This window comes from Bombina bombina, chromosome 1 (genome assembly GCF_027579735.1).
Source record: "Bombina bombina isolate aBomBom1 chromosome 1, aBomBom1.pri, whole genome shotgun sequence".
NCBI classification, from domain to species: domain Eukaryota; kingdom Metazoa; phylum Chordata; class Amphibia; order Anura; family Bombinatoridae; genus Bombina; species Bombina bombina.
In genome coordinates, this window is record NC_069499.1 from 215,449,779 (window position 1) to 215,472,905 (window position 23,127).

Here is a 23,127-nt window from a genome sequence, read left to right on the forward strand (position 1 = left end):
TTTTTACTGGGGCTGATTTTTCTTAGCTATAGACATGGATAATGATGATATTATTTTTAATAAATGTTTATTATGTTTAGAGGCGCAAATTGTTTCTTCTTTGCAATTTTGTACTACTTGTTTAGCTACAATGTAAAGAAAAATTATAACCTTATGAGCCTAATGTCTCTCAGGATGATGCTGTTCAGGCAGTGCCGCAGCCTTCTCCTCAAACGTCCCAAGCCCCTATGGCATCACATGCAGTGCCCTGCGGTTCCTCTCAACCTCATGGTGGGGTATATTTGCCTGCAGATTTTGCTGCACAGATATCCTCTGTGGTATCTGCAGCTTTATCTGCTTTTCCTGTTTTAGGAAAGCGCAAGAGGAAAACTAAACACTTAATAGATTGTAAGGTGTCTGTTACAGCAGCTACTATACAGGTTGATCTTCCTCATAATTCTAGGGAGGATGTTACCTCAGTTCCTTCTAAGGCTGAAATCTCTGATTCTGACAGTGTTAATCTTTTGTCTGAGGTGGAAGAAGTAAGCTTAAGGTTTAAGCTTGAACACCTTCATGTTTTATTAAAGGCTTTAGCTACTTTTGATGGTTCTGACTCTCCAGTTGTAGCTAACCCTAAGAAATTTAGTAAGCTTAATAGATTCTATGATGTCTCTTCCTCTATGGAAGTATTTCCTGTTCCAGATCATGTGACGAAGATTATTGCGAAGGAATGGGAAAAAACAGGGATTCCTTTCTGCCCGTCTTCAGTTTTTAAGAAGATGTTTCCTATTGCTGAATCCATTAAGGATTTTTGGTGCACGGTGCCTAAAGTAGAAGGAGCTATTTCTTCTCTGTCTAAGAGAACTACGATCCCTATAGAGGATAGTTTCTCTTTTAAGGGTCCAATAGATAAGAAGCTGGAGGTATATTTGAAGTAGATATATGTGCATCAGGGTCTTCAATGGCAACCTGCAGTTTGTATTGCCACAGTGACAAGTGCAGCATCTTATTGTTGCAATGCTTTATCTAAATCTATTTTAGAGGAAACTTTGTTGGAAATTCAGGATAGGATTATGGCTCTTAAGCTAGCCAATTCTTTTATTTCTGATGATAATATGTAAGTTATTAAATTGGGGGCCAAGCTGTCTGGTTTCTCTGTCTTGGCTCGCAGGGCTTTGTGGCTTAAGTCTTGGTCAGCTGATGTTTCTTCCAAGTCTAAGCTTTTGGCACTTCCTTACAAGAGTAAGACTTTGTTTGGGCCTGGATTGGCAGAAATAATATCTGAAATTACGGGTGGAAAAGGATCTTTTCTACTGCAAGACAAGAAAATTAGATTTTTAGGGACGTCAAAGTAATTTTCGTTCTTTTTGTAATTTCAAAGGTCAAAAGCCTTCCTCTTCCGCTTCCAAACAGGAGCACTCTAAGTCCTCTTGGAGACCCAGTCAGTCCTTGAACAAGGGGAAGCAATCTAAGAAACCCTTAGCCGAGTCTAAATGAGTATGATGGGTCGGCCCTCGGTCCAGAGTAGGATCAAGTGGGGGGCAGACTTTCCCTGTTTTATTGGGAGTGGTTACAAGATGTCCCAGAGCCTTGGGCTGTGGGTATTGTTTCTCAGGGTTACAGGATAGAATTAAATTTTCTCCCTCCCAGGGGCAGGTTTCACCTCTCAAGGTTGTCTGCAAATTAGGTAAAAAGAGAGGCATTCTTGAACTGCGTTCAGGATATTTTTCTCTCTGTGAGTGATTGTTCTTGTTCCAGTAAAGGAACAGGGTCTAGGATACTATTCAATTCTGTTTGTGGTTTCTAAGAAAGAGGGAACTTTTCGTCCCATTTTAGACCTAAAGTGTCTAAACAAATTTCTCAGGGTGCCGTCCTTCAAAATGGAGACCATTCGATCCATTCTTTCTTTGGTTCAGGAAGGTCAGTTCATGAAGACCATAGACCATAAGGACGCATATCTTCATGTCCCTATTCACAGGGATCATCACAAATTTCTGAGATTTGTTTTTCTATAGAAACATTTTCAGTTTGTGGCTCTTCCATTTGGCCTTGCTACAGCTCCCAGAATTGTTTCCAAGGTTCTGGGGGCTCTTTTGGCAGGGATCAGGTCTCGGGGCATTGCAGTGGTCTTACGTAGACGACATTTCAACAAGCAAGCTCCCATACAGAGATCTTGTGGTCTTTTCTACGTTCCCACGGATGGAAAGTTATTCTGGGAAAGAGTTCCCTTGTTCCAGCTACAAGGGTGGTGTTCTTAGGGACTATAATGGATTCCCTATCTATGAAGGTTTTTCTGACTGAGGTCAGGAAATGCAAAATTCTCTCTGCTTGCCCCTCTTCAGTCTACTGTTCGGCCATCTGTAGACCAATGTATGGAAGTAATTGGGTTGATGGTCGCTTCTATGGACATTATTCCCTTTGCTCGATTCCATTTAAGAGCTCTGCAATTATACATGCTCAAGCAATGGAATGGAAACTATTTGGATCTGTCCCAGAGGATAGATCTAGACGTGTTAACGAGGGACTCCCTTCTGTTGTGGTTTTCTCAGGAACATCTGTCTCAGGGCACATGCTTCCGGAGACCTTCTTGGGTGATCGTGACCACGGATGCCAGCCTGCTAGGCTGGGGAGCAGTCTGGGACTTGTTAAAGGTGCATGGGGTTATGGAGTCGGGAAGAGTCTGCTCTCCCCATAAACATCTTGTTGAGCGATTTACAATTCTCTATAAACTTGGCCTCAGTTGGCTTTAGCCCGCTTTATAAGATTTCAGTCAGACAATATCACCTCAGTGGCTTACATCAACCACCAGGGAGGAACTTGGAGTTTCTTAGCCATGAAGGAGGTGGCACGGATAATTCAGTGGGAGGAAGTTAACAATTGTTGTCCACTCCTGGAATGTGGATGGCAGATAGACAACTGGGAGGCGGATTTCCTGAGCAGACAGACTTTTCATCCCGGGGAGTGGGCTCTCCATCCGGAGGTGTTCTCCAGGTTAACCCTCAAGTGGGGGGTGCCGGAGTTGGATCTGATGGCGTCTCTGCAGAACGCCAAGCTTCCAAGGTACGGTTCAAGGTCAAGAGATCCGCAGGCAGCTCTGATAGATGCTTTGGCGGTGCCTTGGGGGTTCGGTCTAGTTTATCTGTTTCTTCCGTTTGCTCTTCTTCCACGAGTCATTGCTCATATCAAACAGGAGAGAGTGTCTGTAATTCTAATAGCTTCAGCATGGCTGCGCAGGATCTGGTATGTAGACCTAGTAAACATGTCATCTCTGCCTCCTTGGAGGCTGCCTCTGAGGAACAATCTTCTAATTCAGTGTCCTTTCTTCCATCCAAATCTCGTTTCTCTGAAACTAACTGCCTGTTACTCTGAAAATTTACCATAAGGTATGGTATAAATACCTTTATTGGTGTGAATTTAAGGGCTACTCTTAAAGTAGGGTTAGGATTCCTAGAATTTTGTCTTTTCTCCAGGAAGGTCTGGAGAAGGGTTTGTCAGTCAGTACTCTTAAGGGTCAGATTTCTGCTTTATCTAGTTTGTTGCATAAGCGTTTGGCGGTTGTGCCAGATGTTCAATCTTTTTGTCAGGCCTTGGTCAGGATCAAGCCTGTGTTTAAGTCAGTTACTCCTCCTCGGAGTCTTAACCTTGTTCTTGAGGTTTTGCAGCAGGCTTCGTTTGAGCCAATGCATTCCTTAGATATTAAATTGTTATCTTGTAAGGTTTTGTTTCTTGTTGCTTTTTCTTCTGCAAGGAGATTTTTGGAACTCTCGGCTTTGCAGTATGATTCTCCTTTCCTTATCTTTCATGAAGAAAAGGTGGTCCTACATATTAGATGTAGTGCATGCTTTAAAATTCTATTTACAGGCGACTAAGGATTTTCGCCATTCTTCTGCCCTTTTTGTTTGTTTCTCGGGAAAGCGTAAGGGTCAGAAGTCTACTGCTACTTCTCTTTCCTTTTGGTTGAGAAGTATGATTCATTTTGCTTATGAGACTGCTGGGAAGCCTCCTGAGAGAATTACAGCTCTTCCACTAGGGCTGTCTCGTCTTGTTGGGCTTTCAAAAATGAAGCTTCTGTGGAACAGATTTGCAAGGCTGCAACTTGGTCCTCTCTGCACACTTTTTAATATTTTTATAAATTTGATACTTTTGCCTCAGCTGAGGCCTCTTTTGGGAGGAAGGTTCTTCAAGCAGTGGTGCCTTCTGTTTAGGGATGGAAAAGACATGTGGACCTAGTCATCTGTGTCCTCTAGCTTGGGTATTGGTTTCCACTAGTAATTGATGATGTCGTGGACCATATCTTGGGAAAGAAAACAAAATGTATGTGTACCTGATAAATTTATTTATTTCCGGATATGGTGAGTCCATGACCCCACCCTTATATTTAAGACAGTTATTTTTTTACTAAACCACAGGCACCTCTACACCTTTGTATTATTCCTTTTCCATTTCCCTTTGGTCGAATGACTGGGGATTATGGGACGGGGAGTGATATTTAACAGCTTTGCTGTGGTGCTCTTTGCCGACTCCTGCTGGACAGGAGAGGTATTCCCACTAGTTGATGACGACGTTGTGGACTCACCATATCCGGAAATAAATACATTTATCAGGTAAGCATAGAAGTAAATTGGAAAGTTGTTGAAAATTGCATGCTCTTTCTAAATCCTGAAAGACAAAATTTGTGTTTTCAAGTCCCTTTTTAAGAGAAGGTTAAAATTACCCGGCAGTCTTAAAGAGACACTAGAATAATGATTAAACTTTCAGGATTAAAAAACAAACAAACATACAAACGTTTCCAGTTTACCTCTATTATCAAAATGTGCACAATCTTTATATATGCACACAATACACCAGCTCCTACTATGCATGACCAAGAGTTCACAGTATATACATAATGCATATGTATTTTTTGATTGGCTGATGGCTGTCACATGATACAGGGGTTCGGGAGAATGGAAATAATTTTGAAATGTGTCTAAAAAAATCTGCTCATTTGAAATTCAAACTAAATGTTATTACATTGTATTTTTATTATACATTTGTTGATTATGCTTGTGAAACAGAAACACACTGCAATCTGGATTTGCACAGAGTTTAGTGTGTTGCTGTTTTACAAGTATAAACCTATCTCTGAAGATAGCAGAGCGGCACAAAGGGCCACCTTGTTTTGCATTCAGAGGTATCCCAAACCTCCAAATACATGTCTAGTTCTTAGTGTGTTGCAAATAAGGAGAGGTGGAGTAATAGCACAGGACTGTTAAGAAAGCACAGGAGATCCTTACCGTAGCCTTTAGTACTTAGGTTGACTGACCCTGGTATAAACCATTATGAGTGACTTCTTAACATGCTGGAATCCCTGTGTAATCTAATCACACTAAAAATGGTTTTCATTTTGTGCTCTAGTTGGAGATAGAGAACTATCAGCTGAAACTCTTCAATCAAAAGCAGCTGGAACAGATGCAAGTGCTTGAGGATGCCCTGCAGGGTAAGATTTAAAATATTTGTGTAATTTTGTATTTTCCAGTATAATCTTAAAGCCCTGCTTCCTTAAGAATAGAGATTGAAAATAGATCTCTAAGATTTTTGGAGAGTGTGTTTTTCCTACTTCTATGTAGCATACAATGGTGAGTTGCCAAAGAGCTTGTGAATTAACCTTTCTGCTGAATTCTGTCTTGTTGGAATACTCTAAACTAAATACTGGAGCTTTGTTATGTTGCTCACACATCAGAGCATTGCATATAGTCAAATCGATTCTGTGACATAGGTGGGGATTTACAGCTTTGAACAAGTAAGAAAACATCCACTCACTCTGTCAGGGCCCTTGTTAAAATGTTTGATATAATCCCTTTTTGTAAAGGGATTGGAAAGTCAAAATTAAACTTACATGATTCAGGTAGGGCATGTAATTTTAAGACTTTTTTAAATTCACTTCTATTTTCAAAAGTGCTTTGTTCTTTTAATATCCCTTGTTAAAAAAGAATACGAAGATATCCTACACTAGTGGGAGCTAGCTACTATTTTGGTTCCTGCACACATTTGTCTTTTGTGATTGGCTAACTAGATGTGTTCAACTAGCTGACAGTGTTCCTTCAGCAAAGGATAACAAGAGAATGAAGCAACTTTGATAATATAAGTAAATTGGAAAGTTGATTGAAATTGTATGTTCTATCCGAATTACAAAAGAAAATTTCCTGTCCCTTTAAGGTTTTTAGGAAACATCAGTGACACAAAAAACAATAACTTTTATTACAATGTTTCCTTCTTTCTGCTGGGGAGACTGTCTGTAGACAAATCCTGGACTCTGCATCTAGGTCCTGACCTCCTGATTGATATTCAGCTTTTTCATCCAAATATGCAAGCCCTACATGTGATAACCAAGTAGCTGAACAGTGGAACAGTTTGAAAAATGTTGGTTATGCTTTTGCAAGCTCAAAGGGTTTATACATATCCCAGCCCATTGTATTTAGGAAGTCTTTTCAGTATGGGGTACAGTAGCATGAGATTTTATTGGTTCCTTGAATCTATTCATGACCATTTCAGAAAAAAGTCTTGGCTCCAGTGTGTTTACACTTTTTCTTTTTCAAGTGTCACTGTTATCATGTGGACTCAGAAGCTGTTGCGCTGCAGTTTTTTACAGTATACATAGCCTTTATTTACATTTTTTTTGTTTTGTTTTTGCTATGACCTTCGAACAGCACCAGTGACTGTTGGTTCTCATATATAAGGCTTACCTGATTTTCGTGATAATTTCTGTTGCATCTTTTATTCCCATTTTTGTTTTCTACTGCTTGTGAATTCTTAGTTGTTGAGTGCTGCAAGGGTAAGCCAAAATAAATGATGGTACGATTATATTTAGCAAGAAAGATGAAGACACACCCACTTTCATAACTAAAAAAAGCAATGTATACCCAAGTTTGATGGTGCTATATCCACTCTAGCCAAGAGAACTTCTTCGGAGAACAGTACTTCTTTTAGGGACCCAGTGAATAGAAAACATGATTATCCTAGGAAGGTCTTTTTATAAGGTGGGCTGTTTTAGCCAGCTGTAATTGTTGTGGCTGTTGCTGGTGTTACAGAACTTTGGTGTGACTCCCTGTCAGAGCTAGTTTCTGTGGAATCATCCTTAAAGGGCCATTATACACTCATTTTTTCTTTGCATAAATGTTTTGTAGATGATCTATTTATAAAGCCCATAAAGTTTTGTTGTTTTTTTTAAATGTATAATTTTGCTTATTTTTAATGAACATTACTCTGATTTTCAGACTCCTAACCAAGCCCCAAAGTTTTATTTGAATACCGTCAGCTACCTTCTTCAGCTTGCTCCTGTTTGTGTAAAGGGTCTTTTCAAATGTAAAAGAAGGGGGGGGGAGTGTCTTATTTCCCACTTGCAGTGGGCTTTCCAACTGCCTTTTCAACAGAGCTAAACTGAAAGGTTCTAAGTACGTTTTTAAACCATTTTATACTGGATTTTTATATCAGTATCTGTGCTTCTTATTCTTTATAGTAGTGTCTATTACATGCAGTTATATGAAAATGAGTGTATACTGTCCCTTTAAGGGAGATCAAGCAGCATATTAGATTCTTGAAGACTGAAAATGTGATGCAGTTGTCCAGATTATTTGCATCAATGCCAAAAATACTGTTCTAATTGTCTTGTCTAGAAGAGCTCTTTGGCTGAAATTTTGGTCTGCGGACATGGTTTCTAAGTCTAGACTCTTATCCTTTGCTTTTAAGGGCAAGACCCTCTTTGGTCCTGGTTTGGATTCCATTATCTTTACTATGATAGGAGGCAAGAATGCCTTTTTGCCTCAGGATAAAAAGGCTAAACCTAGGTACAAGTCAAGGGGGCATTTTCGTTTTGCCAGAAAAAGAATCAGAGATCCTCTTCAGTGCAGAAGCAAGAGTCCCCAGCATAGAGACCTAATACAGTGTGGTCCAAGACCAAACAATCCATGCAGACTTGGTCTCAGAAAACTTCTTGAAGGTGCCCCCCCGATCTGGACTCTTCTCGAGTAGTGAGCAGACTAAGCCTTTTTCAGGAGGCATGGGTTTGGTCTGTTCAGGACTAGGAAGGTATTGCGCATGTTTCTGAAACATTATTTAGTGGTTTTACAAGAATGCCTTTAACAATGCTGTACTACTTTTGAGCACTAGATGGCAGCAGTGTTCACACAATCTATAACATTGTTTAAAACATTCTTGCCAAACTGCCATATAGTGTACTGCCATATAGTGTATCAGAAGTGCACACTACCTACCTATGCATGCTTTTCAATAACAGAACAAAGCAATTTGATGTGCTGATGTATTTTATCAGTTGTTTAAATACTGACAACATTTTCCTTAGGTTTAAAAGCCTATTCTCCTTATCAAATCCCCTCTGCTGAGACCATTTAAAGGGGCACTCAAGTCAAAACTTAAATTGCATGCTCTATCTGAATTATGAAAATGTAAACAACTTTCCAATTTACTTTCATTAATAAAACTTGCCCCTTCATTTTATATTTACACTTTTTGAGTCACCATCTCCTACTAAGCATGTGCAAGAATTTACAGAATATACGTATTTGCATTTGTGATTGGCTGATGGCTATCACATGATAAAAGAGGAGTGCAAATAGACATAACTTTGAAATTTGTCAGAAAAAAAATCTACTCATTTGAAGTTCAGACTAATTGCTATTACATTCTTTTTTTTTTCTTTTCTAAATACTTTATTGAATGAACATATACTGTTTTACATCAGTGAAAATTAACAGACAAGATTGCTGTAAGCACAGTTTACACCTGTTGCATCACACTCAAAAAGACAAAAAAGGAAGTTGTACAATTTAGTTGTTCATTGTTATTATACATACTATATGCTTTTTACATTTACATTCTCGTGTAACTGTGAGTTTTGAAAGCATGGGCATTCATTCATGCCCTAATACACAGTGGAGTGAGTATGTAAACCTCTGTTCTTAAGAACATTGAACAGAAGGATATTAAATATACAGCCATATTGTCCAAGAAAGAAAAAGGGTCAGGGGAGGGAAAAGCAGTTGGGGATGAGAGATGAGAAGGAGGGGGAGGGGTAGGAGAGAGAGAGAGAGAGAAAAGAAAAAAAAGGGGGGGGGAATGGGGAGGGGAGCGAATTAATGGAACGAGGAGAAGGTGCAGATGAGCAAAATATCTAATATGCGGAAGAGTTAAAGACCCACTAATTAACAATCAGACCTCACACATTTTTACCTTCCCATATTAGTGTCATATACTCGTGGGGCGCTATTCTTCCAAGCATCAGATAATGATACCTCTCCAGACAGAGCAGGTCCCAGACCCAAGTCCTCCACTTCCCCAGACTTGGCACTGTTAGCGATTTCCAATATCTTGGGATAAGTCCCTTAGCACAATTCAGCATCAGAATGAACAGCTGGCGCTTTGCCTCTTCAGCCATTTTTGACATTTCTTGCTATATTAAGTAGTTAGGATTAGGAGGTAAAATGATATTCAGAAGCCTGCCACTTTCCCGAAGCACACTCTCCCAAAAGGGCTGTCTGCAGGGGCAATACCACCATATGTGCAAAAGAGATCCCGACCCCCCCACAGCCCCTCCACCACTCCCCACCTGTGTGTGGGTATATTTTCTTCAGTCTCTGTGGGGTCAAATATCACCTACTCAGGAATTTGTAGTGCACCTCCTGAAGTCTCACCGAGACCTAGGCCTTTTTTGCTTTGTCAAAAATAGTTAACCATGTTTTTATGTCAATTTCAGAGCCCAACTCCCCTTGCCAGACATCCACATAGGAAGGCATCACTGTATCGCTCCCTACCAATAGTATTCTGTACAGAAGCTAGATTAGATGGCGTGGGGTATTTGTGGTTGTGCAGAGCATTTCAAAGGGTGTTTTTTTTTGCCTAGTCAGGGAGGCCTTGTCTTTGAGACTAGTGAAGTAATGGTTTAGTTGTGCTACTCGTAACCAAGAAGAGAACATACTACTGTCCCATTCTGCTAGGCCTTCCTGTGTTTTAAGCTTCCCCTGATAAATGGCGTTTGATATGGCTACCACTGACAATGGGTAGGAGGAACCAGGATTATGTGTTTTGTTGGCAATCCGTTGTCCGGGGTTACCGGTAAATTGATGGTAGATATGTGACTTTCGGTTTTAATTATTTTATCCCAAGTCAAAAAGACATCCTCTATCAGAGGGTATTGTGAAATACAACTGGGGCGATGCATAGCCTTTATCCACGCGAGGGATCAGACGTTGCCCCTCTGTAGAATCTCATTATCTAAGTTTATCCATGCCTTGCCAGCTGAGTTGATGCTCCACTCCACAAGACGCTGGAGGATTATCGCCTTGCGATACTCATTCATCAGAGAGACCCCCGCCCTGCCTCTGTTTCTGGGAAGATATGTTTTTACTTATTCTCGGTTTCAAACCGTTCCAGATGTATGATTCAATTGCTGATTGAATCTGGTAGATTAAGTGTGCAACAGATTCAAGAGGGATTTTCTGCATGACATACAGAACTTTAGGTAAAACATTCATCTTCATGACTTGTATTCTTCCCATCCAGGAGATGGTTTTGATTTTCCATGTCGCTAAGTCTCTTGAGACTTCGTCTCTGATGCGTTTATAATTCACATCTATGATTTCCCTCACAGAGGGGGGCCAGTGTGATAACTAGGTACTTCAGGTGCTTTGAAGCAATCTTAAGGGGGTAGTTTTGGCTCTGGCTTTCAAAGGTGTTCGAGGGCACTGTGATATTCTAGATCTCAGATTTGGTAGGGTTAAGAAGGAAATCCGAGACCCGCCCATAAGTCTCAAACTCTGCCAAAGAAGCTTGGAGAGAGGAGGCACTATCAGCAAGAGTCAGAAGGACATCGTCCGCATACATGGCCAACTTATGCTCCACCTCCTGCAATGCCTCTGACACTAGGGTTAGCTCGGATCTTACTTGCCAATACCTCCATTACAAGTGCAAAAAGTAGAGGTGAGAGGAGAGACCCCTTCCTCATGCCGTTGGAGATTAAAAAGGATGTGGAGAACATACCGTTAACTCGAACCCTAGCACTAGGGTTGGAATATAGTGAAAGCACGCTATTAATAAAGTGCGGCCCAAATCCCAGAGTATGGTGCATAAATGCCCAATTAACCCGATCAAATGCCTTCTCCGCATCCGTCGATACCAGCAGAGCGGAGTTGGCATGAGCAAAGGAGATCAGCTGGAGGAGCCCGAGAGTGTTATCTCGTGCCTCTCTAGCAGGGATAAATCCTGCTTGATCTGTAGAGACCAATTGGGGTAGGCGATTGGCTATGACCTTTGCCAGAATCTTCACATCGGAGTTAAGTAAGGAAATCAGCCTGTAGCTACCGGGCTGATTCTCTGGTTTCTCAGGCTTAGGGATTACCGATAAAAAAGCCTCCAACATCAAACGCGGCAAAGTCAGAGTTTCCGAAAGCTGGTTAAATATGTGATGCATACGAGGTGCCAGGATATCCGCAAATGCTTTGTAATAACGAGTACCAATCCCGTAGAGGCCTGGGCTTTTACCGGCCGGGAGACCCTTGATGGCAATCAGGATCTCCTCTGTAATGAAGGGCGCATCCAATTGGTCTGCCTCCTCCCCCGATAATCTCGTCATGTCGACACCCGCCAAGTAGTCTATTATGTCTTGTTTGGAGGTCCGCCTACGTTGACGTTCTCCCTGCTCTCCATCTGTTGGATGTATATTGTAGAGAGAGTCGTAAAAACGCCCAAAGGCGTTAGCAATAGACTGTCCATCTTTGTGGGTCTCCCCATTCTTATCAACTATCTCATATACATATGTATTTACTCTCTTACGTGCCAGGCCCCACGCCAGGAGCCTCCCCGCCTTGTCACTTTGTTCGAAGAACTGCTGTCTGAGTATTAGTGCTTTTTCTTGTTGTTCTTCTTGCAAGGCACCTAAAAGGGCCGATCTAGCTAAGGCCAGGTTTTCCTGGAGTGTCTCGTTAGTGGGTTGCTCATTGTGCGCTAATACAGTTTGAGCCACCCGTGCCAAGAGAGTCTTGTATAGATCTCTTTTAGCCCTGTTCAGAGCTGCTCTATGTCTAATCAATATGCCTCTGAACACACACTTGTGCGCCTCCCAGATAGTGGTACTGCTCAGGGTATCATCCGAATTCAAACGGAAGTATTCTTCAATGTTGTTGTGTAGCTCTTGTTTAAGAGGTTGAATGTCTTATAGAGACTCATCAAGTCTCCAGACATAAGGAGTCACTGGGGTGTCGGGCCAGTCAATAGAGCACTTGACCGGAGCGTGATCTGACCAAGTGATCGGATTGATGCTACTACCAGTCGTGATGGAAAGTACCACTGAATCTGTAAAGAGGTAGTCAATCTTCGTGTACTTCCTATGTGCATGAGAGTAGAAGGTGTCATTTTTGGCTGAAGGGTGAAATGTGCGCCAAATGTCATGTTGGACAAGGTCCCTAAAGGACCTGAATAAGGTGTTTAACCACTCTGTGGAAAGTGTTGGAGAGACCATCCGAGGTGTCCAAAATGGGGTTCATTGACGCATTAAAATCCCCTCCCAAATAAAGGGTTCCCTTCTGAACTTCTAACAATTTGTGCATATTTTTTTAAAAAAAAATAAGTCCTGCGCACTACTCGGGAAGTAGAGGTTAGCCAGTGTCATGGGCCCACCATATAGCGTGCCCGTCAGTATTAGATATCTGCCATTGGGGTCCCCAAATATCTGCTCCAAATGCCAAGCTATTGTGGAGCGGAACAGTATGCCCACCCCGTTTTGTTTTTTTTAGAAAGCCCTGATGCGAAGTAAGCTACAGGGTAATAGCGGGTAAACCATTTGGGTTCCCCAAGTCTGGAAAAATGCATTTCCTGGACAAATATAATGTCACCACCCATTCTATGTAAATCTCGGGTGATTATTGAATGCTTCCCTGGATTATTGAGACCCTTAACGTTGATGGTAAAGAGATCTATGGAATGCCCCTTGGCCTGTGAGTGTGAGTCTGCCATATGTGCACTGGGAGAATATACGTACTCGGGGGAGGGGGAGAGAAGGGGGGGGGGGAAAGAGGGGAGGAGAGAGAAGATTGAAGGACTAGTTAAAGGGGTAACAGATTATGCTACTAATAGGGAGAGATAGATACCTGTATAACGGGGATTAGCGAATATGGAACATGGAAAAGGGAAATAGACCCTTAATAGCTCGAAACAGGAGGTGTCAGGACACTCTCTAGTATTGCTTTCCGATCTAGGGGTAAAAGGTTGATATAGCAATCAGAAATATTAGTTAAAAGTATACAACAAGAGGTAGTAGCCCCATTACTTTAATTTACTGATATATTAACAGAAATAATAACACTTGTAGGTAAATGAAACCCTGTAAAACATTTAAAACAATTGTTAGAACCTAAATGTGAACATGCATTGAACAGTGAGGTAGTGTGCCACCCCAGTGGTTTAACTTTTTCTTTAAGTGGGGAATTACCCCCACATCAAAGCCAAGTCATATGCCTACCCGTTATAACTACATCTAAACTTTATGTGACGTTTTCATAGGTTGCCCTACCCAGGTAATGTAAGCTAAAATAGTGTATGGTGGTATCTGGTACTAAAAAACACCCAAATGTTCCCTGGGTGTGGGTGGAGTTTGTCTAAAGGAGAGAGGTACCAGCTACAGCTGCCCTACCAATGTGTCATCACTTGAGTGCCCCGCCCAACTATGCAAATGAAAATAATTATAAACAAGAAAGACAAACATTTCAATTTATAACCATTTCAAAAAGGCACCCCTACATTATACCAAAATAAATTCTGGGCTACTCCCACTCCACCATGAACAGCCTCTGCCAATAATCAGTTGACTCCCTTTATGGCCTAGAGTCAGGTGTGAAATATACTTAGGCTGGGAGACATCCAGGAGTCTCTGCTAATGGTAGAAAGGAGACCCCAAATAAGTGCTGAAGGAGGAAAAACATCAACATAAAGTGCCTGCTATGGTATAAAGAGAGGTACAAGCCCATCTATGGTATTAACAATGTGAGTACATCTATACCTAATATAAGCTAACAATTGTTTAAACATTGCACTCCTTTAATATAACTAATATTCAGAGAACCCTTCAGTCCATCATGTATAAGGCCAATCTCTCTTCAGCAATTTTCATACTTGCATGGACCAAAAGCAGGTATGACACATTTTTAAGCCAGGAGTCCGGCAGGTGTCCACTCATGTGATAATGATGAAGAAAAAAAATTTGCTAAAGAGACCCTTAGGTAGTTCCTAATAAGGGACATTAACGCAAAATGCCTGTTATACTATATGAGAAACAAAAAGCTTAAACTTATATGTCACATGTCCAGAGATATGGATGAGGCAAAGGTCCTGGGCATGGCACTCCACACTGTTCCTGAGCTCACCAAACAGTGTGATGAGTTTCCCAACTTGCTCATGGACAAGCCTGTGCCCTAGGTGGGCCGAATCTCCTCCTCGCTTCGGCCCACCCCATGTCTGGGTAATGCTGGAACTGCTTCTATGTTTGGCAGCCTTATCTGTAATCCCAAGGCTTGATTGAAAGCAGGGAAGTCAGCAGACGTCTTGAAGATAACTGTTGTTCCATACCATAAATGCAGGTAGGAAACCCCCATCTGTATTGAATTTGTTGCTTCTTGAGCCTTGATGTTATGTAGCGCAGGTCTCGCTGCTTCTGAATCGTTGCGGGGCATAAATCTGTGAAAGCCTGTATCTCAGTTCCCTCGTACATAAGAGGGTGCTTGTTCCTGGAGTGCCGAAGTATGTCCTCCTTATCTTTGTAGGATAGGAGCTTGACAATGATATCCCTAGGAGGGGCTCTTGCTGGTGGTCTGGGCCTCATTCCACCTGGATCTCTGCAGCATTAGGGGTGTTCTTAATAAATTTAAAAAGCTCCTGGATATACTGGCCTATTTCTGTCAGGTTAATAACTCCTCTGAGCCGCAGGTTGTTCTGCCTGCTTCTGTTTTCCAGGTCCTCAATTCTGTCGGTTGGATTTTGCACTGTTGACTCTTGAGATTGTATACAACTTGTCTGATGTTGAAGATCAGAACGCAGGGTTTCCTGCATTTCCTCTACTTGAGAGACCCTGTGGTTTACTGCTGGATTATCCTTCTTCAGTTCACCATACATGTGCTTAACATCTAACATTGCCTCCTTTATATCATTTTTAGAGGATAAGTGCTTGATATCATCTTTGGTAATATAACCGTGCTGTGTGGGCACTGCATTTTGTATTTATACAGCGGCAGCCTGCCTGCAAGGCTCAGGTGTATCTCTATTTGAGCTAGGCGTTGACTCTGATGGGATAAGGTAGTTCTCCATACTAGTGGGTTGGGAGCCCTTTGTTGATTTTGCTATTCTTCTGTTAGACATCCCCAGACAACGATATTTATGTACAACTAACAAGTAATTGTAAATAGACTTACAAATAAGAATAGGTAACTTAAATCTGTGAGAAAAATTTCACCAACTGAGCCCTATCAGAGTCAGAGCTAAATTTGTATTATTTAGAAAAAATGTTTTTCTTATCCATTCATACACTAAAGTTTATTGAGTAAATATATTTAACCACACATACATTTAGCAAGAGCTAATAATTAAAAACACTGCACCCAGGTTGAGCTATAGTTTTTAAATTAATCTGAAATCAGCATATAGAGTATCTTGCAGCATGAATATAAATATAGGCTAAGCCCTTACAATCCGAGGGCTAAATTAAGTTTAGTTTTACCAAGTATATTATAAAGCTGCAATTTACCAGACCAACGAGGGTGAGCAAGTTAAAAAAGGGAAAGACAAAGCTTATCCCAGAGGACCCCTGACGTACGTTTCACAAAAAACGCTTCCTCAGAGGTGTTACTTTCATCACTTTAAGTAGCCAAAATTCTAATTTGTTCCAGAATTGTTTAAGTCTGGGACAATTCCAGATCATATGGATTAAGTCTGCTGCTGGTAAGCTGCACTTTGGGCATTTGTTAAAATTTGTATTATACCATCTAAAGCCTCTATCTGGAGTATAATAAGTTTGATATAAAAGTTTTATATCGGACTCTCTCCAGGTCTCGGCTATAGTGGTCTCAAAAAGTAATCTTAACCCCTCAACGACGCATGTCGTACAGGGTACGTCGCACACAACCTGGTCTTAAAAGACCAGCGACGTACCCTGTACGACATTAGGGGTTTAAAGCGTCTTGAAGCGATCCTGCTCGCTTCCAGCCACTTTCCGGTTATTGCAGTGATGCCTCTATATCGAGGCATCCTGCAATATCACCCCTTGGCCAACCCGATGCAGAGAGAGCCACTCTGTGGCCCTCTCTGCACCGGACATCGATGGCCGGTATCGTTGGTGGGTGGGAGCCGACTTGGGAGGCGGGTGGGCGGCCATCGATGGGCCGGGTAATGTAGAGGGGGCGGGACCGATGGGGGCATGCACGGGGGCGGCGGGCACGGGGCAGGAGCGGGTGGGAACCGCTACACTACAGAAAAGATTGTGTTATAAAATTAGGAGAAAGGGATATGTTAATTTTGAAAAAAATCAATTGAAGGTATCTAGGAGGGGGTGGGGGGTTGGTCTTTGGTGGGGGGGAGCTACACTACAGAAAAGGGGGAAAAAATAAAAAAAGCAACAATTTTATTCTAAAGTGGGTACTGGCAGACAGCTGCCAGTACCCAAGATGGCGCCCATTAAGGCAGAGGGGGAGGGTTAGGGAGCTGTTTGGTGGGGGATCAGTCAGGTTGGGGGCTAAGGGGGGGTTCTACACAGCAGCATATATAAATATGCTTAAACCCCCCCCCCCCAAAAAAAAGCCTAAATATACCCAGAGTAGCATTTACAACCATTTGTGCCATAATTGCACAAGTTGTTTGTAAATGATTTCAGTGAGAAACCTAAAATTGTGAAAAAAAAAATTTTTGATCGCATTTGGCGGTGAAATGGTGGCATGAAATATACCAAAATGGGCTTAGATCAATACTTGGGGTTGTCTACTACACTACACTAAAGCTAAAATTACCCCAAAAAGCTTCCTACATGCTCCCTAATTAACCCCTTCACTGCTGGGCATAATACACGTGTGGTGCACAGTGGCATTTAGCGGCCTTCTAATTACCAAAAAACAACGCCAAAGCCATATATGTCTGCTATTTCTGAACAAAGGGGATCCCAGAGAAAATTTACAACCATTTATGCCATAATTGCACAAGCTGTTTGTAAATAATTTCAGTGAGAAACCGAAAGTTTGTGAAAAATTTGTGAAAAAGTGAACTATTTTTTGTATTTGATCGCATTTGGCGGTGAAATGGTGGCATGAAATATACCAAAATTGGCCTAGCTCAATACTTTGGAATGTCTACTAAAAAAAATATATATACTTGTCAATGGATATTCAGTGATTCCTGAAAGATATTAGTGTTCTAATGCAACTAGCGCTAATTTTGAAAAAAAAATGGTTTGGAAATAGCAAAGTGCTACTTGTATTTATGGCCCTATAGCTTGCAAAAAAAAAGCAAAGAACATGTAAACATTGGGTATTTCTAAACTCAGGACAAAATTTAGAAACTATTTAGCATGGGTGTTTTTTGGTGGTTGTAGATGTGTAACAGATTTTGGGGGTCAAAGTTAGAAAAAGTGTGTTTTTTCCATTTTTTCCTCATTTTATAATTTTTTTAAAGTAAATTATAAGATATGATGAAAATAATGGTATCTTTAGAAAGTCTGTTTAATGGCGAGAAAAAATGGTATATAATATGTGTGGGTACAGTAAATGAGTAAGAGGAAAATTACAGCTAAACACAAACACCGCAAAAATGTAAAAATAGCCTTGGTCCCAAACGGACTGAAAATGGAAAAGTGTTGTGGTCATTAAGGGGTTAAGGACAGGGCCACATGTCATTCCTCATCAATATTGGTAGAGGTGAGGTTTGTCCATTTTTTAGCTAAATTCCCTACATTCAAGCTTCCCTTATATGAAATGAGGTATGTGTACCAAGAAGCAATGGAAAAATTACCTGCCTTAGACAAAACTATCCAATTGTCCAATTTTCCCCAAGACCATCTCCAGGTGAATTTGCTGGCTAACTGTGTGGCATAGTGTCTGGCTTGGAGATATGCAAAGAAATCCTGATTATTAAGATTAAACTCCTGTTTCAGATCTTCAAAGGATTTAATATTTCCTGTCTCTGGATTGAAGAACTGTGATACCAAGTAAAGCCCTTGACTGTGCCAATTTTGCAAAAGTACAGATGTTCCCTCCTGACATTCTGGATTTCCCAGAAAGGTTTGAAATCTCGGTATATTAATATTTACTTCAACTCGTGCTCCAATCTTGCCCCAAGCTTGAATTATCGTGTAAATGGTTTTGAAACTTTTCACTTGCTTAGGTATTAAGTGGAGAAGAACATGAAGCAGAGAAGTGGGCAGCAATGGATATATCATGCTGGCTTCGAGTTCACTATCTTTAAAATGATTTGACTCCGCAATTCAATGAGCTGCAATACGTCCTAGAAAGGCTAAGTTGTAAAGATATAGATCAGGCATAGCCAGTCCGGCCGATTGCTTAGGTAAATTTAGTCTCTGCAGAGATATTCTGGGTTTTTTTGATTGACAAATAAAATGACGAAGTGCAGTATTAAATTTTTTTTATCATGTGATTTCACTAGAATAGGAAGGTTTTGAAATATGTAGCAGATCTTAGGTAAGATCGCCATTTTAAACAAAGCAATACGACCAGATAGCGAGAGGGGCAGATTCTGCCAATTTCTCATGTATGTGATAGCTTGCTAAAGAATTGGAGAAATATTCAAGGTGTACTTGTAATTTTAATCAACTTTCCAATTTACTTTTATCATAAAATTAGCTTTTTTTCTCTTGGTATTCTTAGTTGAAACTAAACATTAAAGGGACAGTATACTGTAAAATAGTTTTTTCCTTAATGTGTTTACAATTGCTTTTTTTACCAACTGCAGAGTAAAAAATGTATGAAAATTAGCTTTTTAAGGTTTATTTCTGTATATTAAAGCTCTGATTTTGTGTTTTGAAGCCACAGCCTAATAAAATAGGTTGAGCTTGTAGGTATAATCAGATCTCATTACTGTATCACATTGTGCACATATACCTGCTTCTTTATCTTATATCTGTCCTTAAAACAATCACCAATACTTTGAGAGAACAATGGAAAATCAACATTTTATTACCTTATCTCTGCTTTATCACACTGGGAGTGTAATTTCTTCTGCTGGCTGTGTTTACAAAGCTTATCTATAGCTGGTACGCACGGCCACAAACTTTCAGAATAGGTGGGGATACCACATGCTAAATTAACAATTTCAAATGCCAATATAAGGGTAAAGGAGCTACTTGTAAACAATTTAATACACTCCAGCAGGTAAAGTGGATCATTGGGAACAAATTAAAGGGGAGAAAATTTTTGAGTAAACTGTCCCTTTAAGCAGACTCATATGCTAATTTCTAAGCCCTTGAAGGCTACCTCGAATCACATGCTTTTTAAATTCCTTTTCAACACAAAGCGAGTGAAAGTACACGTTGGCCATATAGATAACACTGTGTTCAGGCACAGGGAGTTATTTAAGATTTAGCACATTACAATGCTAAATGCAAGACAATAGATAATAAACAGTCACAGTCATGTGATCCGGGGGCTGGAAGAAGGTTCTTAGATACAAGGTAATCACAGAGGTAAAAAGTATATTAACATAACTGTGTTGGTTGTGCAAAACTGGGGAATGGGTAATGAAGTGATTATCTATCTTTTAAAACAATAACAATTCAATTCTGTCCCTTTAAATATGCAATCCCCATAGAGAAAGGTCCGTAATTGGTTAAATTAATTTAGACTAGCATTTGTATTTTATAACACAAAAAGTGGAGACACTTGCAGAGAAGATTGTGACTTACAAGTGGGGAAAAAGTCATTTTTGATCAATTTATTTAAAATATATATATATTTATTTAAAAAAAATATTAATTAAAAAGTTTGGATTTCAGAATGTTTGGATTTGGGGATTTGTAGCTGTTAAACAAACCAAAGATGCAGATTTTGAATTACCGGTGGCCAAGAATGGTAATTTTTAATAATTTTATTTTTAAAAGATATTAGTATGAAATTCTTGAGTTTGAAATTCAAGATTTTTATTTATTTATAGATAGATATAGAATAATCCAAAAACAGGCATGCACTCTCTAGAAATTTTCAATGGGACTTTGTAGGGCATTTAAATTATTCAAAGAAAATAGTACAGACTCAACATACCAAATTTATAAGGAATGTAAACAAAGCATTCAAAAAGGCAATCAAATTAGCCCAAATTTAAAAATTAAAGATTAATTGCAAAGGATTCTAAGTCTAACCCTAAAAGGTTCTTTAAGTACATAGCAAAAAAACTATGGACAATATAGGTACATTAAAATGTGTGGAGGGTAGCATGATTAAAGGGATAGGAAAGTCAAAATTAAACTTGCATGATTCAGATAGAGCATGTAATTTTAAGACCCTTCTAAATTAACTTCTATTTTCAAATGTGCTTCATTCTCTTAGTATCCCATTTAAAAAAAATGAATACGCACATATCATACACTAGTAGGAACTGCTGCTAATTGGTGTCTGCACACATTTGTCTCTTGTGATTGAATAACTAGATATTTTCAGCTAGCTGCCAGTAGTGCAATGTTGTCCCTTTAGCAATGGATAACAAGAGAATGAATCAAATTTGATAATCGAAGTAAATTGGAAAGTTGTTTAAAATTGTATGTTTTATCTGAATCCTAAAAGAAAATGTTGGGGTTTACTATCCCTTTAACAGTGACAGTGAGAAGGCTGAGGTACTAAACCAGTTCTTTTCTTCAGTATACACAAGAGAGGAACCAATGGAGGATACTTTTGCACAAACTAGAACATGCCAGCCCATACCATTAACTGTGTTATGTCTATAGGATATCAGGAAAAAACTTGATAATATTAAGGTAAATAAAACTCCAGGCCCAGATAGAATACACCCAAGGGTGTTACGGGAATTTAGCACTGTTATAGACAAACCTCTACTTTTAATTTTTCAAGATGTATTATCCTCAGGCATAGCACCGCAGGATTGGCGTTAAGCTGATGTAGTGACACTCTTCAAAAAGGGAAGCAGGGATGATCCAGGAAGCTATAGACCAGTTAGTCTGACATCAATAGTGGGGAAGATATTTGAAGGGATTATAAAGGATTATATTGATGATCTTATTTGTGTAAACAAGATTATGAGTTCAAATCAGCATGGTTTTATGAGAAATAGATGTCAAACTAATCAAATTAGATTATATGAGGAAAAAGTAAAAATATACATAAAAGGGAATCAGTTGATGTGATATACTTAGATTTTGTAAAGGCGTTTGATACAGTGCCACATGAGAGATTAATGCACAAAAGGGACTGGGAATAGCTGAAAATGTTAGCTCATGGATAAATAACTGAATAAAAGATAGGGAGCAACGAGTAGTAGTGAATGGATCATACTCAGATTGGACAAAGGTAATCAGTGAAGCCCGCCAGGGATCAGTACTGGGCCCTGTTCTTTATAATATTTTTATTAATGACTTGGAGCAAGGATTAAATAGTCACATCTCTATTTTTGCAGATGATACTAAGTTAAGTAAGGTCATTAGGTCAGAGCAGGATGAACTCTCATTACAAAGGGATCTGCAAAAATTAGAAGTATGGGCAGGAAAATGGAAAATAAGATTTAATACGGGGAAATGCAAGGTTCTACATTTTGGAAGTAAAAATAAGCAGGCAATGTATTATTTAAATGGGGCAAGACTTAGCCCAACAGAGGAGGAAAGGGATTTGGGAGCAGTAATAGATAACAAGCTAAAGATGGGTGCACAATGCAGGGCAGCAGCTTCAAAGGCTAATAAGATACTAGCATGTATTTAAAGAGGCATTGATTCAAGGGAGGAAAGTATAATTCTGTCACTATATAAATCCCTGGTAAGAACTCACCATGAGTATGGAGTGGAGTTCTGGGGACCGATCGCAAAAAAATTATATTGCAGAACTAGAAAAAGTTCAGAGAAGGGCCACAAAGCTAATAAGAGGAATGGAGAATTTTAGCTATGAGGAGAGGCTAGCCAAACTGGGTCTGTTTTCTCTAGAAAAAAAGGCGCTTGCGAGGTGACATGATTACTTTATATAAATATATTCAAGGCCCATATACAGAGATGGCAGAAGCTCTGTTTATTCCAAGAAAATTGTTTGTGACCAGAGGTCACAATTTAAGGTTGGATGAAATGAGATTTAATCTCCTGCAACGGAAACGTTTTTTCACTGTAAGAGCAATACAATTGTGGAACTCCTTACCAAAGGAGGTAGTGAATGCCAATACCCTAGAATCTAGATACATTTAAAAAAATTGGATACATTTCTGGCTAGAAACAAAATTAATGGATATGATTGCTTGTATTAAATGGGTCACCTATTAGTGGGATTAATTTTAAGCTCAACTGGAGGTTTGTTTTTTTGTAAGTATATTAGATTTGTATAGGTTGAACTCAATGGACTTCAGTCTTTTTTTCAACGTCATCTACTATGTTCATATGTTACAGATAGTAAAACAAACTTTTCCCTATGCTATCCAAAACTAAAAAAATGTTTGGCTAGAGTTTCACCTAAAAAAAAGTGCCTGTTCAAGTTACATACAAATTCAACTTAAGAACATACCTACAGAACCTATCTTGTTCGTAACCTGGGGACTGCCTGTGTGTATGTGCATGTATGTCTATATATGTATATGTATATATATATATATGTGTGTGTGTATATGTATATGTATGTATATATATATATATATATATATATATATATATATATATATATATATATATATATACAGGTAGCCCTCAGTTTACGCGGGGGTTAGGTTCCAGAAGGAATGGTTGTAAATCGAAACTGTTGTAAACTGAAACCCAGTTTATAATGTAAGTCAATGGGAAGTGAGGGAGTTAGGTTCCAGGCCCCTCTCAAAATTGGCATAAGTAACACCTAATACATTATTTTTAAAGCTTTGAAATGAAGACTTTAAATGCTAAACAGCATTATAAACCTAATAAAATAATCACACAACACA

General features: G+C 39.7%; 1 protein-coding gene across 1 annotated transcript in view; it reads left to right on the top strand.

The window, feature by feature from the left end:
- Nucleotides 1–23,127, top strand: part of PLEKHH1 (pleckstrin homology, MyTH4 and FERM domain containing H1) — a 260,142-nt gene that overhangs the window by 118,505 nt on the left and 118,510 nt on the right. Inside the window, exon 6 of the mRNA XM_053697836.1 lies at nt 5,377–5,458. Within this exon, the coding sequence (XP_053553811.1) occupies nt 5,377–5,458 (82 nt within the window). The remainder of the gene's footprint in view (nt 1–5,376; nt 5,459–23,127) is intronic.